The sequence below is a fragment of the Pseudorasbora parva genome, chromosome 7 (genome assembly GCF_024679245.1).
Source record: "Pseudorasbora parva isolate DD20220531a chromosome 7, ASM2467924v1, whole genome shotgun sequence".
In the NCBI taxonomy this organism is placed as follows: Eukaryota; Metazoa; Chordata; class Actinopteri; order Cypriniformes; family Gobionidae; genus Pseudorasbora; species Pseudorasbora parva.
Window position 1 is genome coordinate 31,702,307 of NC_090178.1, and position 17,647 is coordinate 31,719,953.

The window sequence follows — 17,647 nt, forward strand, 5'->3', positions numbered from 1 at the left end:
GTGATGCAGTTCATTGTGCAAGTTGTTGAAGGCTTGTAATGATTGCTTCTTTAATCTCTTACCAGCAGGTGGCAAAACTTGTCTCATTTACCTATCCATTTATTCAACAGGCAATTCTGTAGTACTGAGGTTGCACAAATCATCCACAAGTGTCTGAGAATTTGGGCTTCTTCTAATCACACGTGCATATTTAACCAAAGAGGAAAAAGACTCCCCAAAAATCTATTCATTGTATTGTGTTTTCAGATATGTGTGCTGGTGAGTGCAGGTAAGTTGTTTATGGAAATATAGACAGCTCTGTTACTTTAAAATCTGATGCTGTTGCTTAGAGACCATGTTCTGCGTCAAACCTGAAATGGCTCCCAATATAGAGCACAATAGCTCTCGTTCTGTTCAGCTCCACCCCTGTCTGCACTCTTATTGATTGATCTCCAAATGGATTAAATCTAAGATTAGATCACTGGTACCTATGTAAGCTCATCATTATGGGGGTACTATGATTCATGACATATTCTGATCCATACTGGGCGAAACGTGTGAAATCGACCCATGCTGCTCTCTTTGTCAGGGTTCATTATATCCTAACACTGTTTGACAAGGAAATGTTTACTTTGAGCTATGCTTTCAGATCAAAAGGTCTGGTGAGGTGAACATGTCCTTCATATGATCTCACATCATTAAAATGTCTTAATCCCCCATTTGCTAAAAGCAGGCCTCCTACTCATTGTCTTTCTTCCGTTTCTGAGAAACCAACAAATTACAAAAGAAGCTTTTCAGTTTTTAGAGTCAAACAGGAAGCTTGTGAAAGGACATCTCATGAATGTACTATCCTATTTGCGCAAGGATGTGTGAAGCTTTCAGCATTTCCTCTTTCAGGCACATTACACTTCCCCATCCAAGTTTCTCTCTCACAATAACAGCCACCAAATCCCTGCCCAGTGCCCACACTCCAGTAATTCACAATGAAGATTCAACAGGGATGTACAAGTTAGGGGGGAAAAAGTGCATACAGGTCCTTCTAAAAAAATTAGCATATTGTGATAAAGTTCATTATTTTCCATAGTTTAATGATAAAAATGAAACGTTCATATATTTTGGATTCATTGCACACCGACTGAAATATTTCAGGTCTTTTATTGTTTTAATACTGATGATTTTGGCATACAGCTCATGAAAACCCAAAATTCATAACTCAAAAAATTAGCATATTTCATCCGACCAATAAAAGAAAAGTGTTTTTAGTACAAAAAAAGTCAACCTTCAAATAATTATGTTCAGTTATGCACTCAATACTTGGTCAGGAATCCTTTTGCAGAAATGACCGCTTCAATGCGGCGTGGCATGGAGGCGATCAGCCTGTGGCACTGCTGAGGTGTTATGGAGGCCCAGGATGCTTCGATAGCGGCCTTAAGCTCATCCAGAGTGTTGGGTCTTGCGTCTCTCAACTTTCTCTTCACAATATCCCACAGATTCTCTATGGGGTTCAGGTCAGGAGAGTTGGCAGGCCAATTGAGCACAGTAATACCATGGTCAGTAAACCATTTACCAGTGGTTTTGGCACTGTGAGCAGGTGCCAGGTCGTGCTGAAAAACAAAATCTTCATCTCCATAAAGCTTTTCAGCAGATGGAAGCATGAAGTGCTCCAAAATCCCCTGATAGCTAGCTGCATTGACCCTGGCCTTGATAAAACACAGTGGACCAACACCAGCAGCTGACATGGCACCCCAGACCATCACTGACTGTGGGTACTTGACACTGGACTTCAAGCATTTTGGAATTTCCTTCTCCCCAGTCTTCCTCCAGACTCTGGCACCTTGATTTCCAAATTACATGCAAAATTTGCTTTCATCCAAAAAAAGTACTTTGGACCAGTGAGCAACAGTCCAGTGCTGCTTCTCTGTAGCCCAAAAGTGGCTTGACCTGGGGTATGCGGCACCTGTAGCCCATTTCCTGCACACGCCTGTGCATGGTGGCTCTGGATGTTTCTACTCCTGACTCAGTCCACTGCTTCCGCAGGTCCCCCAAGGTCTGGAATCGGTCCTTCTCCACAATCTTCCTCAGGGTCCGGTCACCTCTTCTCGTTGTGCAGCGTTTTTACAACACTTTTCCTTCCCACAGACTTCCCACTGAGGTGCCTTGATACAGCACTCTGGGAACAGCCTATTCGTTCAGAAATTTCTTTCTGTGTCTTACCCTCTCGCTTGAGGGTGTCAATGATGGCCTTCTGGACAGCAGTCAGGTCGGCAGTCTTACCCATGATTGCGTTTTTGAGTAATGAACCAGGCTGGAAGTTTTTAAGAGCCTCAGGAATCTTTTACAGGTGTTTAGAGTTAATTAGTTGATTCGGATGATTAGGTTAACAGCTCGTTTAGAGAATCTTTTCATGATATGCTAATTTTTTGAGACAGGAATTTTGGGTTTTCATGAGCTTTATGCCAAAATCATCAGCATTAAAACAATAAAAGACCTGAAATATTTCAATGAATCTAAAATATATGAAAGTTTAATTTTTATCTTTACATTATGGAAAATAATTAACTTTATCACAATATGCAAATTTTTTGAGAAGGACCTATAAATAGAGAGAGAGAGAGAGAGAGAGAGAGAGAGAGAGAGAGAGAGAGAGAGAGAGAGAGAGAGAGAGAGAGAGAGAGAGAGGCCCATATGCAACTGTTCAAAAGTTTGTGGTCGCTAAGTTTCTTATGTTCACCAAGGCTGCATTTCATTAATCCAAAATAGTTAAAAACAGTGATAGTGGGGAAAAAAGTACAATTTAAAGTACCTGGTTTCTATTTTACAATGTAATTTATTCTACTGATAACTAAGCAACCATTACTTAAGTCTTTGGTATCAAATAAATGTTGAAAGCAGTGTTAGGGAAAGTACTTTGAAAAATAATGCATTGCAATATTGCGTTGCTTCCTTTTAAAGGTGTCATGGCTTTTTTCCTTTTGTATACTGTTGTTTGAGGTCAACTAATGACATTTGTGTGTTTTTTGCTTGGGGTGTAACGATTCATCTACTACATCGATGTATCGATTTATATTCCTATATGATCCAACTACATCGATCTGTGCAAGTTGGCCTTCCGGACGACATATATTGATCTAATATTGTTTTAAAAGGTAATCGATCGTACCCCATTGCACAGAGACCGCTGGGTTAAGTTGGGAGGGTGGGTGGATCGGATGTTTGCATGCCTTAATTAATAAAAATAAAAAAAAAATAAAAAAAAGGTAATCGATCGATTGTATCGATAATAGGAAATAACGCATTTGATTTAAGCACGTCAGAATTTATATGGATGTTTTTTCTTAGCCCTTTTAATGATAAAGGCGTTAAACTTAGTCTGCCTTTGTGACGTCAGCCGCACGCGCCAGCAGCAGCGAGTGCAAAGAGAACAAAACATATCGCGGACAGGATTTATCATGACAGCGGATTACGGAGAAGCCAACGAGCGAGAAATTATCAAACCACCATTGCGGTCCAGTGTGTGCGAACACTTTGGCATTAGTAAAGACGGAGATGTTCTTAATAAGTCGCTCGCTGTTTGTAGTAGTAGCAGGTTCAGCCTCTGCTCATTTAACCTGAAGAAATGTTGGTTGCACTTTATTTTTGATATTAATATTATATTTGTATTATTTTTATGTTGAAAAACAACAGCAAAAGTAGCAGGTAAACCCACTGTTAATTAAACCTGAAGAGATGTTAGTTTCACTTTATTTTTCATATTAATATTGTAATATTTTTATGTTGAAAAACAAGCAGAAGTAGCAGTACTAGTTGGTTGCACTTTCTGTACTTTTATTCAAAATGAGAGCAGAAAAGGTTAACTTCCTGTTAATTCAACCTAAACTGTTGGTTGCACTTTATTCAAATAAAATGTGAACACATTTGCCATTAATTGTTTACTTGTTTGTTCATATCCATAATTAATCTGATTCCCTTAAAAGAAACAACAGGAATCTAGGAAACTTCACCTGCACGTATTTTAGTCACACTTATTAACATTTTTGGCTAAAAAGTTACTGAATCGATTTCAATTCACTGAATCGTTTTGGATCGTATCGTTCTGAACCAATATCGTCATTGAATCGAATCGACAACCTCAAATCATGATACGAATCGAATCATTGTTAAAACGAATCGTTGCACACCTATTTTTTACATTCAAAAACATCATAATAAATATGTAATAGGCTATTTTCTACACTGGTTTTGAGGCTCTCTCCTGAACGCTGGGTTTTGATGGGCGTGCCGCACTGGAGACTTGAAAGTAAACGCCCACGGCTAGGATTGGATAAGATCTGCATATTTAATGAGCTTCAGCTCCTGTCATGAATATGCCCCTGTCAGTTCAGTTCACATGAGGGAGAGATTATTTTGAAAGCAGTAACTGCAAAAATTCTCTCAACCACAGGGCTCGTAAACGTCTTTATCAAGCAAACACAATGATTTATTTCTCATCCAACTGTGATTAATTTGAATATTATTTCTGTATTACATGGCCCGCAGGATCGGTCTATTTAAGCGCAAACCGCGTGCACGCGCACACACACGCACACACACACACACACACACGTTTACAACCAGATCAAGAAAGAATTTCTGCCGATGGGCATACGTTTTGGTAGCCCACCTGGAAAACACACAGCCCCCCGGACTACTATTACTACATATAAAAAGGACGTTTTACTTTTTGCGTTACTTTTTCTCACCTGGGCTGGGCTTGGGGGGTTTTTTATAACAAAAAAGTTCTATTTTTGGGCAAATGTAAAGGCCCTTTTACACAAAAACTGAAGTAATAAGGCTAAGGCAAATGCTAATTCACTCATGTACAGAGGGTACCGCTCAAACAAAGCTTTCAGCTGTGCTGCCATTCTGGACTGAAAAAGAATTAGATGCAGTAGAAAAACATTTAACACTTTCTTCACTAACAAAATAAATCAATAAAAATTTTATTATGAATCATCGAAGGTCAGCATCAAGTACATTGGCCAATAAAGTGAGATTAAATGCATAAAAATATTTGTTTTCTTTAATATTTAATTATTGGAAGTTTGCATAGTATTCTGATTTTGCATTTCACTGATTTTGATTCATTTTGTGGAACACTGAATCTTTTTTGTGCAAATGAGATTAGCTAATGCATGCTCATATTTAGTCTAGAACTACAATTTGCCTCTGCACTTACGATTTTCTCAACATGGAGGCAAGAAAGCTATCAGTCAATAAATAAGAAAACAAAGTAACTTGCATTACTTATTTGAAAAAGTAACAAAGATACTTTGCTGCACTGTAAAAATATTTTTTTGGTTTAACTTAAAAACGTAAGTAACCTGGTTGCCTTAAAATTGTGAGTTTATTGAAATTAAAAATGTTAGTTGATTCAATGAAGGAAATATGTTTAATAAATAGAAACTCGAAATATTACTGTATCTGAGCTACATAAAAAAGTTGATAAATCATGAAAATAGCACTATTTGGCATGTTTCACTGCGTCCTCAAAAATAAAACACACAATTACCCAATATGCTTACAAAATCTTTTAATACTATTTTGATAGAGGTTGTCGAATCTCAAAAAATGTTCATTGTATTAACTCAATTTTTTAATTTCAATGAACAATGAAAATTTTAGGGCTACCAGGTAACTTATTTTTTAAATATTTTTTTTACAGTGTGTAAATTTAAAAGTAATGTGTTACTTTACTAGTTACTTGAAGAAAAAAAATCTGATTACCTAACTCTAATTAAAAGAGATGCTTCCAGAGGTAATATATCGTCTTCTTAATATCATGAATATGTAACAAAAAGTTTCATGGTGGCTATTATTAACAAGGTGGAAAGCAGTTCTCTCAGAGTGTTTGGCATACTAAAGGATATGACAATGTTGATATGTTTGGTCTTGGTGGAATAGATCTGCTACACTGCTGCTGTTATTGCTGCTGCAGATCAAGTACGGGACTTGCTACTGCCAAGACATACACGACACACTGCTGTGAGCAAGACATACTTCTGGACAATATAACGCACATGAATTACCCATAACAGATACAGGTGGAGCTGGGAGGGTGCAGAGTTTCTCATTAGCCCTGTTTCCACTGAAATTACCCAGAACAAATTGTACCAGGAACCCCCCCCCCCCCCCCCACACACACACACACCACCACCCCCCCCCCCCCACCACCACCCAGACCTGCAACTGTCTGCGTTTCCACCACCGTCTAAAGTACCGTGAAGATTATGCAAATTAGTCCTGTGATGTAGGACTGCGCTGCTCCTCCCAGTCAACAACGGCCAGTAATCATTTTTGCGCGACACTAGCCATGTTTACATGCACCCTTTTTTTGTCCTTCCGATTAAAATCATTCCAATTGAAAGATTTAGTGGACTGTTTACATGAGACGTTATCTAAACCGAGCTGGTGTTTACATGTGCGGACTTTCAATCGCAATCATTTTGTGACCTGCAGTTTGTCATTCGCATCAAAAATGTTGACGCTGTCCTCTCCACCAGCTGGAATGTGTTGTTAACTGTAGCCCATAGCAACTCTTAACAGCCATCAGCACTAAAACGGTATTATATAAACTATTTATTTCTTGTTGTAAAGTGTAATAATCATCTCAGAAAAAAATTAATTCTTCTGTCAGGCGCAGTTGAAGCAAAAAAACTGCCTGGGACAATATACAATGTCAAGATGAGAGGGTGTAGTCAGGCTATGTCTGTGTCATTATTCCAACATTATCTTCATAACTTCTTACGAAATAAAAAGTGTACCCCTCAGAAAAATGTACTTTCCTGTCTGTTGTAATTTTGTTGTAATGTTGACACATTATAGCTGTGAGCGCGGCGCACGCTCTTCAGTGGTGAAGGCGCGTCCTGTCACGTCATGTTAGGACGGTAATCGGGTCAGGTCATTTAAATGGTGAAATTAATAATGAATATGTAGAAATTTAAGCTGTGCTGCTTTTGCTGGTTTTGTATTGGTTTACTAAAGGTATTTAACAAACTGGCGGAAAACAGCACTTGCGTATTCTGAAAACTTGTAAAGCTTGATTTAAAATTACAATGAAGTTATTATCAGCTTTTACGGACATTTACTGGGTGATGGCTGAGACGAACGCGCACCATCAGACAGAAAGAGCAAGACTGAAATTCACTGAACGCAGAACAAAACATGCAAAAGACTTTTAAAAATGCCGGTTGAAGTAAAAGGCTGCCTGAGCTTAACCAATCAGCATGTTCAGTGCCCAAGTCCCGCCCTTGAAAGTTCCTGAACTTTGAAAAAGTACACATGAGCAGGGCCGTTTGGAGGGGGAAATATTTACCCGGAACTTCATTTAGACCCTAGTTCCTGCAGTCGAAACACACCGAGTACCACTCCAAAGTCCCTAGTTCCTGGGGAAAGTTCCTGTGGTGGAAGCGCAGCTACACTGTAAAAAATTTGTGTTGGTTTTTGTTGGTTTAACTTAAAAAAGTAAGTAACCTGGTTGCCTTAAAATTTTGAGTTTATTGAAATTAAAAATTTGAGTTGATACAATGAAGGAAATTAGTTTAATAAATAGAAACTCAAAATATTTTTGTATCTAAACCAAATAAAAAATGTGATAAATCATGAAAATAGCACAATTTGGCATGTTTCACTGCGTCATCAGAAATAACACACACATTATATTACCCAATATGCTTACAAAATCTTTTAATAATCTTTTAATAAAGGTTGTCGAATCTCAAAAAATTTTCATTGTATTAACTCAAAATTAAGGCAACCAGGTAACTTTTTTCCTAAATATTTTTTTACAGTGTATTGGCTACTGATACAGCAGGAACCAATCAGCTGTGACCTACAAAGAATCGTCTGATTGCATGCGTAAGGGACAAATAAGTCTGTGCCATAGAGTTTCATGGCAGAACTCTGTATTTGCACTGCAGCATTTACTTGACGCAGAAATTACTATTTTAGTTTTTCAACTAAAATGTTCAATTCAACATTTTATTTTGTCATTATTTTGTAATTATTTAATCACTAAACCCATTAGTATATAAGAATTTCAAAATATATCAAATAGGTAATGTTATCAAATGTTAGATAAAACAGTAATTCATTATTACATTTTTGCACATTTTAAATGCGTTTTTGTCATATTAATTGCTATTTTTTACCATTAGCCCAGGTCATTTTTTTTTTACTGTTGAACACAAATAATTAGTAACGTAATGTCTAGTTTTGCTGAGTGATTGGTCTGTCACATTCTTTTTTTGTAAGTCCACTTGCACAATAACACAATTCAGTGATTCTTACAGAGAATCATAATGTACTGACTCACCGTAGCCCCAGACTGAGTGGCCTGGCCTGGTTAGAGTTTTAAAAGGAAAGAGGTGACCTCTCCTGCCCCATCTTGATGGCCCATAGGATCTGTGTGTCATATATTTGTCACAGCCTTCACCTAAAGCTGTTATTGCAAGAACAAAAAAACATTTACTGTCTGGAACAGCGGGGAAAAAAATATTAAAAAACTGGAGGAAAAAAAATTACCACTCTTGATCTTCATGATGAAGTCACTCTTTCGTTGCAATATTATTCTGAGATCTGTCTAGCACATGCACCTCTTACATACACTCATACACTGAGAATTCTTGTCAGAAAGTCACCAGCAGAGGAAATGGCTTTCTGAAGTTTAAAGGTCTCTGAACATTGTCTGAGGATATGAAAAAGTCGTGCTCTCACAATTCCTCTTTCCCCATCTCAGCGGTTTGAAAGGACTGAAACACAGCAGTGATATGGGGCCTGAGTCATTGACTGCCTCTCACTTACTGTCACACAGCACGTTCATGGTCCTACGCTACTTTCAGAAAACTGGTTGAAGGCTGTGTAATAAAAAGCATAATGCAACAGGAAGTTCTGGAAGATTTTTTTTCTCCACATTCATCTTTTTTGCTATAGAGATTTTAAAAAGTCTTTGTTAAAGTGTTATAAGCTATGAAGTAAGATAACCAGCTAGGTTAATCACAACATTACAAACTTTAGTTTGAAGCAAAAAAGTGAAAAATCAGACAAAAATACAAAGATGCAAGATTGTGCACTTAATGGCCTCAGTGTAAGAAAGAACTACAATACCGTGAACCATTGTGAACCACATAATTAAAAAAAAGATGTATATAGAACCAATACATTTACAGAGCATCCAGAAATATTCACAGCGCTTCTGTTACAGCCTTATTCCAACATGGATTAAATTCTTTATTTTCCCTCAAAATTCTACAAACAATACCCCATAATGAGAATGTGAAAGAAGTTTGTCTGAAATATTTGCAAATTTATTAAAAATAAATAATGGGGGGCACAACGTTAATAATAGTCTGTATACGCGTAATACTGTCTATGAAGTATCTTCTTATTAAACTGTTCATACACTTACAAAGTTCTCAATGCTTCGGTTTGCATGTAGGGACCCTCATTATGCTACCGTGTAGTGTGAGGCTATTTTGAGCCTTGTTAGTGGTATTAACTAGCAATTTAATTTTAATTTTACTTATTCTATGCCCCATACACTCGCGTTATAAGCTAATCTGTTTTTAGAGATAAAACTCTTTACATTCGATTTTTATGAAAACGCATCCCAGAGCACAATCTACTAGGTTCATTTTTCACCGGAGTTGTCCTTTAACAACCTTGTAGCTCACAGAAGGTCTGTTTTTAAAAGTTTATATATTATTATTAAGAATGTATTCCCCAATGGATAAAAATACTTCCAGAACCCGATCGTTGTAAATTACTATCGTTTTAGTCAAGGCATTGAATCATTTATTCAAGCAATTCGTTCAAAACACTGATTCATTAAAGAACAACATGACACTGTTGCTTAGAAGAGCACAACAGGATTTTGTGAGCTGTAAGCTACATGTTATGCATATATGAACCAGTAATGTGAATTTTTTCGCATTGTCATGAAATAGAAAAGTACATTGTTGCTAATATATAAGCTATCAGTTCTCTTTTTCAAGTAATTTTAAGGAATACCCATAACTTGAGAATGAATCAACATTTACCCTCAGTGTCATTTCCAAATCCGTTTTTCTCTTCTATGGAACAAAATATTTTTTTTAAAGAATCACGTTACACCTTTTACATAAAACAATAGTTCCCTGTCCACATCACATTAGGTGTTGATATAAATAGCACATGTTCTGATATTTTGACACAATTGCAAGAATGAGTCATTTGAATTGCCATTGTACTATAGATCCAAAGAAAATTCTAGACTTATTGGAATATGTTGTTCTTACATTTCCAACTCACACAAATCTGTGGTGAGAATGATCCTGGGTTCACGAGGACTTTAGTTGGCAGTATGGTGGTGACACTGCCCCCTCAAGCCATCTGACTGGAGAATCGTACACCTGCTGGGCTTCATCAGGCAAAAGCTGCTCTGTGCCGGGCACGCTACACAATGTACAGAAAATGTTGTTTAATTAGAGTCAACAGAACCATAGACCTTCTGACTAATGTATTCATTAGAATTAGTATTAAAATACACTACCAGGAGACATTTTTAACCGTGTCTCACCTGTTTTAGTGATCCGTCCCACTGAGTTGTCCTTGTGATTTTTTTTTTAGTTATCAGTAATTTCTTGACTTTCATCACACATTCTGTCAGAACTGCTGAACCATGATTAATTATCATCCAAACACTATGAGTGTGACTATGCTGATATGGGGACAGAAAGTGTGATTTTTTTTCTTCTTCTTCTTCTTCTGTAAGAGTACTACTTACTCATCAACAAATTGATAAACTTTAATGCTTTTCTTTTAAATGTATACATTTACTGAAGATTTTAATATCCCCAGATCCAACATAAATAGTTATCTTCTAATTATAGTTTATTCGTAGATGTGCATTTATAGCATTAGCTATTTTTGTTGGTATAAAAAACAATGAAGGGTTTTGAATAAATGAATAAAGTTTGAAAATAGGCCTTTGTGTGTAAGCTTGTTTCTGCCACAGGATTAAAAAAGTAATTAATAAGGTAAATGCAAAACTTATAAAATAGCAATTCCGAGGAATTGTGAATAAAATCGCAAAACTTTTTTTAGTTTCTCAGAATTGTGAGATAAAACGTGGTAATTACGTATTTTTTATTCTGTGGCAGAAACAATCCTTATCTTTCAAACTTGAACAGGTACATTTATAATTAGTAACCCTTAATTGGACTTTTTATTTATTTAATTTTTTTTACATACAGCCAGGTCAAAAACATATGGGCTCAAATTGGTGAATCATATTCCTGTTCATTTATATGAAACAATTCACTAGAGCAGATGACACTTTCCACCACTAAACATGAGAAGACTGTTTAGGAGTTTAGCTCCAACCTTTATTAAACACACCTGAACCAGCTGATCAAGGTCTTCAGACTCCCTAGAAAATTCCAGGCAGGTGTGTTGGAGCTGGGTGGAGCTAAACTCTTCAGGACTTTGGCTATCCAGGAGCAGGTTTGGACACCCCTGGTTTAAAACAATCTGATTTACACAAATGAATCAGAACTTCCAACTCTGCATATGAGAAAGCGAAACGTTAACCAAACAATTCACAATTAATGAACTGGATTTCCCAACGCTAGACATGAGAGAGAACCATTTAAAACATCCAGAATGAATCGTATGTTTTAATACAATACATTAGAGAGTGAGAATTCAGTTTAGGATGAACCAATTCACTGACTGAATCAGATGATCCAACACCACATATAAAAGAGAACATTTTCAAAAATACTTATTCACCACTAGAAAGATTTGCTATTGCTGTAATCTCATGTGAGTGATATATTGTCCCGTCCTCGCGCCAGCAAACATGTCATCAGAGAAGAGGGCTAGTCTGAAAGCTTAGGCAGCTGACTTGTTGCCTCGCTGCCCCATCAGGCAATGACTAGCGTTTGCGCATGAAGGCACCTTACAAAACTGATTTTGCAAAGACTTCTGAGGCAGCGTAAATGGAAAGAAGTGGAAAATGTTGGTCAGGAACAAACAAATTGAACCGCAATCGCAACTTTTAGGCACCATCTTTATTTTTTTATATCGGTGTTATCTGAATGGAAAGCAGGGGATTGTGGGATATCAAAGGCAGTGAAGGATACATGGGCTGCTTCTGAAAACCTATCAGACAATGGCTTGTAATGCAGCGTTTGTGCATGAAGGCACCTCACAAAACTGATTTCGGACTTCACAGGCAGTGTAACGGTTTAATGATCTACTGCAAAATAGAGAGAGCTTTGGTGAGTACTAAACACATATTTAATTACTACATTAGTAATTTCTCGCTAGAAATTACATCAGAAGTGGAACATAGTAAAAAAAAAAATACATTTACACACAAACTGACCAGCAAACGCAACTTTCAGACGCCATCTTTTCCCCCAGCTCAATTGTCACTGAATGGAAAGCACAGGATTGTGGGATATCAAAGGCAGTGAAGGATACATGCTGCCTTAAAAAAAACATCAGATGAAGGTATCTCAGGAGACCGGAAGTGAAGCTAACTTTAGATTCCGACATGCCAACCTTGGAATGCATACTCTGAAGACAGCATTTTTTTTTCTTCAGCTTTCGGATGCAGCTGAGATGTTGTTAAAAGAGGGAGGGGAAGTTACTTTGATTAAAGAGTTACACTATTTTCCATAAAAATTTAGTTTTTAATTTGTAGTTACTCTTCAACAGTGATGATAAGCAGGTTAATGTTTTTAAATACATAACAGATTCATGCTTAGATCATCACAGTGTGCAGAGTTTATTGCATGCAATGACCTCAAAATAACAGCTTATGGTTGAGTTATTTTTGTGCTGAAGCATCTTGTAAAATTATAGAGCAGTTTTTTTTTAGTTTGCTTCTCCATTTGCACTGTTCTCTGTTCTTCTTTCAAAAACATGTTTTATGTATTTATGGCCTTGTTTGACCGAATTAGTGTATCTAGTGCAGGTGTCGAAATTAATACCTGTGTTAGATTTATTCTGGCGTGTAACCTCAAGATTTGGTCTCCAGACAGGAGCACTATGCTGATTCGTATGTCAGCATGACGCTACATTTTCTAAAGCTTAGAGTTTTTCCCCAGCTACCACAGTAAATCCATCATCACGGTTGTTTGCAGGCCTTGCACATCAACAAAAAACTAAACCCCACAGGATCCATCTACACATATTCCCAACCATCTTCTCTCCCTACTTTTGATGATGAAGAGATGCAGTTGGGAATTTCTCTGTGATGGATGACGTGGTTTATTGTGCTGCAGACAAGTGTTTGCGGTATGAGGGAGAAAGAGCCGGTTTGTGCAGGTGCATGGCTGCCACAGTAGTGTTTATCCTGGCTCTGTATTGTGTCTGGAAACAGGGGCTCTGACGGAGGTTAAACGTCCCCTGCTGCCTCAAAAACACTCTAGAACATGAGGCAAAGGAGGAGTCCAAGAAGAGAGAAGCTTAGCTTGTCCTATTTTAATGTTTCCTGAGAATGTGCAGGTATTTTTTAAGGAACTATGCTTTTAAAAATGTTTGATATATATATGAGCTCATGTAAATTACACTATGCTTGTCTTTTTGAGATGATATTGTTCTCTTATGATGAAGGTGAAGTGTTACAGTCTTAAAAATAATGTTCTTTATTGCCATTGATGGGCCAAACCTTTAACGTACATGGAGCATTTCCGTTGCACAAAAGATTGGGAAAAAGCTTTAGATTATTAAAAATGGTCTTTATACTAAGAATAAAAAGGTTATTTTCAGAACTGTTCACTGAAGGCTCTTAAGTGAACCCAGAATGGTTCTTCTATGGCATCCCTTTTGGAATCTTTATTTTTAAGAGTGTAGTGTCGTTTTATTCTGATGAATTTACTAATAGATTGTAACATATTTTAGATTTTTCCATAACTTTAGTTATAAACAAAAGTTTTTCCAGTAACAGAACATTACTTTTCAGGTTTTCAAAACGTTAGCACAGCAACATTACTGCATTTTTATTATTATTATTATTATTTCTTTAAATCGTGCATTCCCTGGGAATCAAATCCATGGCCATGTAATTGTTAGCACAATATTCATATTTTTATTCATTTTAACTGGATGTTTCTATAACTTTTTTAAACATTACTACTATTACTAATTTCAGAATGAAAGTTTTCAGTCAAAAACCTTTCCAGTTTTTAGTCGTTTTCAACTGAAAATGTATGTGTTTTGGTCGTTCATTTACACTACAACAGTGTTTTGGGGGCTGAAAACACAAGCTTTTGAAAACAGGTTTCAAAGTACGTGGTTTAAAAAAACTGATCAAACTGAGCGATCATGGCAGAAGGGCCTTAGTCAGGGAGGAGAGCAAGAAACTGATAGTCACTCTGACAGAGCTCCATCGTTTCTGTGTGGAGAGAGGAGAACCTTCCAGAAGAACAATCACCTCTGCAGCACTCCACCAACCTGCATAGTAGAGTGGCCAGACAGAAGCCACTCCTCAGTAAAAGACACAAGTTTTCCAAAAGGCACCTGAAGGACTCTCAGACCATGAGAAACAAAATTATCTGGTCTGATTAAACAAATATTTAACTCTTTGGCCTGAATGACAAACGTCATATCTAGAGGAAACCAGGCACCGCTCATCACCTGGCCAATACCATCCTTACAGTGAAGCATGGTGGTGGCAGCATCATGCTGTGGGGATGGTTTTCAGCAGCAGGAACTGGGAGACGATCGAGGGAAAGATGAATGCAGCAATGTACAGAGACATTCTTGATTAAAACCTGCTCCAGAGCACTTTGGACCTCAGACAGGGGTGAAGGTCCAAGATCTTCTTGGACAACAACCCTAAGCACACAGCCAAGATAACTAAGGAATGGCTACAGGACAACTCTGTGAATGTCCTTGAGTGGCCCAGCCAGAGCCCAGACTTGAACATCTCTGGAGGGATCTGATAACGGCTTTGCACGACGCTCCTCAAGTGGAGCTTGAGAGGTCCTGCAAAGAAGAATGAGAGAACCTGCCCAAAATTAGGTTGCAGACGCATTGTATATGTTCAGCAATGTGTATTATATGTCCATGAGGTGTTGCTGACAAAGTGACATCTCCAACTACTGGCCTAGCATGCATAATACAGCCTTTTTTGTAATTCTTGCAGATTTGCATGAACGGGGATCGTTTGACAACATTGTCATCTGTTTTTAGAACATTGTTGTCATGTAAACATACCCTGAGATAATATTCAAAATTAACTTTTTAGGTAATGCTTGCAAAATTATAAAAGGGAACATTCCCTTAATGTTTTCTCAAATGTTCATATAACCAATTTTTTTCTTCTTTTTTTCCTTCTTTTTTTTACATTTGGACGTTTCAAACATTCAGAGAACATTCAGAAATACATTTTCATAACTTGATGCGAATGTTAAAAAAAAAAACAGTTTTTGTTAACTGGGATCCAATTCATTATTGATGGAAATAAATGGAATCACTTACTAATTTACAGTAGTTGTTCTTGCAAAAAAAATATGAAAAAGGGCCATCGCACATCAAATGATGTATGATGACCCTCTACCTGAAACAAGAACCCCCTTGTATAAACTTAGACCAACTGTCATCTGAACATTACACAAAATCTAAAATACATCAGATATGATTTTTTTTTTAAAGGTGTCATTAATGTAAGATGCTTAATGAAATTCTCTGTAAATATATGTTGACAAATAATACATTTGAATAATTAAATGATGATAAAAAAACAGAATCCCACTCAAAGTGATACATGTAAATTAGTGTAATTCTATGAATTATACTCAGTCCTATACTTTTAACTGAAGTAATATCATTGCAGTAGACTAAATTCACATATATTTCTGCTTAACTGGCCTATATGGGTTAAGGTCCTTGCACACTAAGAAATTATTGTCCGACATTTCCACTCGAGCTCATGCTGTGTCAATCAAATTTACACACTCCCTCCTAAACTTTCGTCTGTCCTAAAAAAAAATTCAGATCAGGTTCGATTTTCTGTGTTTTTCGCATTTTCAAGCATTTTGAAAGGGGTTTTGACAATTCAGAGCCACCAGATGACGAATATATGAAAAAAACACATATTATGGAAATTTTTTAAGTGTGGAAAGACCTTTATGATGAATACTGAAGGTTTTTGAAATATGTGTGTGTGTGTGTGTGTGTGTGTGTGTGTGTGTGTGTGTGTGTGTGTGTGTGTGTGTGTGTGTGTGTGTGTGTGTGTGTGTGTGTGTGTGTGTGTGTGTGTGTGTGTGTGTGTGTGTGTGTGTGTGTGTGTACAGCTCAATGAATTATAATAATTATTAAGAGAATTTATACAACATCAAGTAGAGACCTTCTATCCTGTTCTGTATTCTGAATGAGGCAAGAGTCTACGTTTAATGTTTCACTTTCCACTGAAAATAAATAAATAAATAAATATGAATCTAAAAATCTGAAGTACTGTGTCCCCTATTATATTAAATTACAAAAAAGTCCTATTTCTTTAAAATGAATGCCATGGCTTTATTATCTTATTTAATGCAGTGACATTCATACAATTTTGGAGCCTGTGCATATTTGGCATGTTTATTATGTCTGAGTTCATAATTCATTCTGCACAGAAGTATTTATGCACCTGCTGCAATTTCTTTCTCTACAATTTGAGGAAGAGGAAGACTGCCACCTACTGTTCAAATGGCAATAACCGATCGTTGTCCTCTAAAATAACCTCTGTGTGATTTCAGAGTCTGCAGCCAGTATGACTTTAAAGAGATGAATGATCAGTTATGCCTCATAACACGAAGGTCTTTCCCACTCCTACCGTCTGTCACTGATGACTGTTGGGAACGCAGTAGGACAGGGACCCTTTCATCCCTCCTGAGGGCGGGTGGAAGATGCGATTAGCACCGATTATGTGAAGATTTGTCATCGTCATAAATCCACAGCTGTCTGGGCCTTCACATTTTTACATGTCACTTCAAATGCATTCCTGTCTGTCTCCGCCTGCTTTACAGCTTCTGTCCAAATACTGACGGCTGCAGAAGAGGGTCAAGCTTCTTCTGCGCTTCTCCATCGAGATGTCACGTTTCACGTCATGCTGCCTGAATGCTTGTTAGGAGCAAATTGGAAGGCCAGTAGTCCTCTGCACAAGTTGTTGTCTGAACCCTGGGTCCTTTTTCATCCTGACTTTCCTTCCTTTTCTTCCTCTTAGTGTTCCTGTCCTTTCTTCTCCTCTCAGCTCCTCCTTTCTTCCATGTCCAGCATCTGGATTTGTGTGTTTGTGTGTTTGTGTGTGTGTGTGTGTGTGTGTGTGTGTGTGTGTGTGTGTGTGTGTGTGTGTGTGTGTGTGTGTGTGTGTGTGTGTGTGTGTGTGTGTGTGTGTGTGTGTGTGTGTGTGTGTGTGTGTGTGTGTGTGTGTGTGTGTGTGTGTGTGTGTGTGTGTGTGTGTGTGTGTGTGTGTGTGTGTGTGTGTGTGTGTGTGTGTGTGTGTGTGTGTGTGTGTGTGTGTGTGTGTGTGTGTGTGTGTGTGTGTGTGTGTGTGTGTGTGTGTGTGTGACCAGCTGTTTGCTATTCCTCATGCTGACTGCCTGGGAGTCTCTCTTGACCCAGTGCCCCCATCCTTTCACAGATCAGCCTTGAGCTGCAC

The 17,647-nt window shown here is 37.5% G+C and overlaps 1 protein-coding gene across 1 annotated transcript in view; it reads right to left on the bottom strand.

Annotated features, from left to right (window-relative positions):
• The window catches only part of hdac9b (histone deacetylase 9b), a 112,694-nt gene extending 104,040 nt beyond the window's left edge, over positions 1-8,654 (bottom strand). Inside the window, exons 1-2 of the mRNA XM_067449059.1 lie at positions 8,539-8,654; positions 8,330-8,455 (exon numbers count right to left, since the gene is read on the bottom strand). Coding sequence (XP_067305160.1) covers positions 8,330-8,455; positions 8,539-8,554 — 142 coding nt within the window. The 5' untranslated portion in view covers positions 8,555-8,654. The remainder of the gene's footprint in view (positions 1-8,329; positions 8,456-8,538) is intronic.
• Between the last annotated feature and the right edge of the window lie 8,993 nt (positions 8,655-17,647).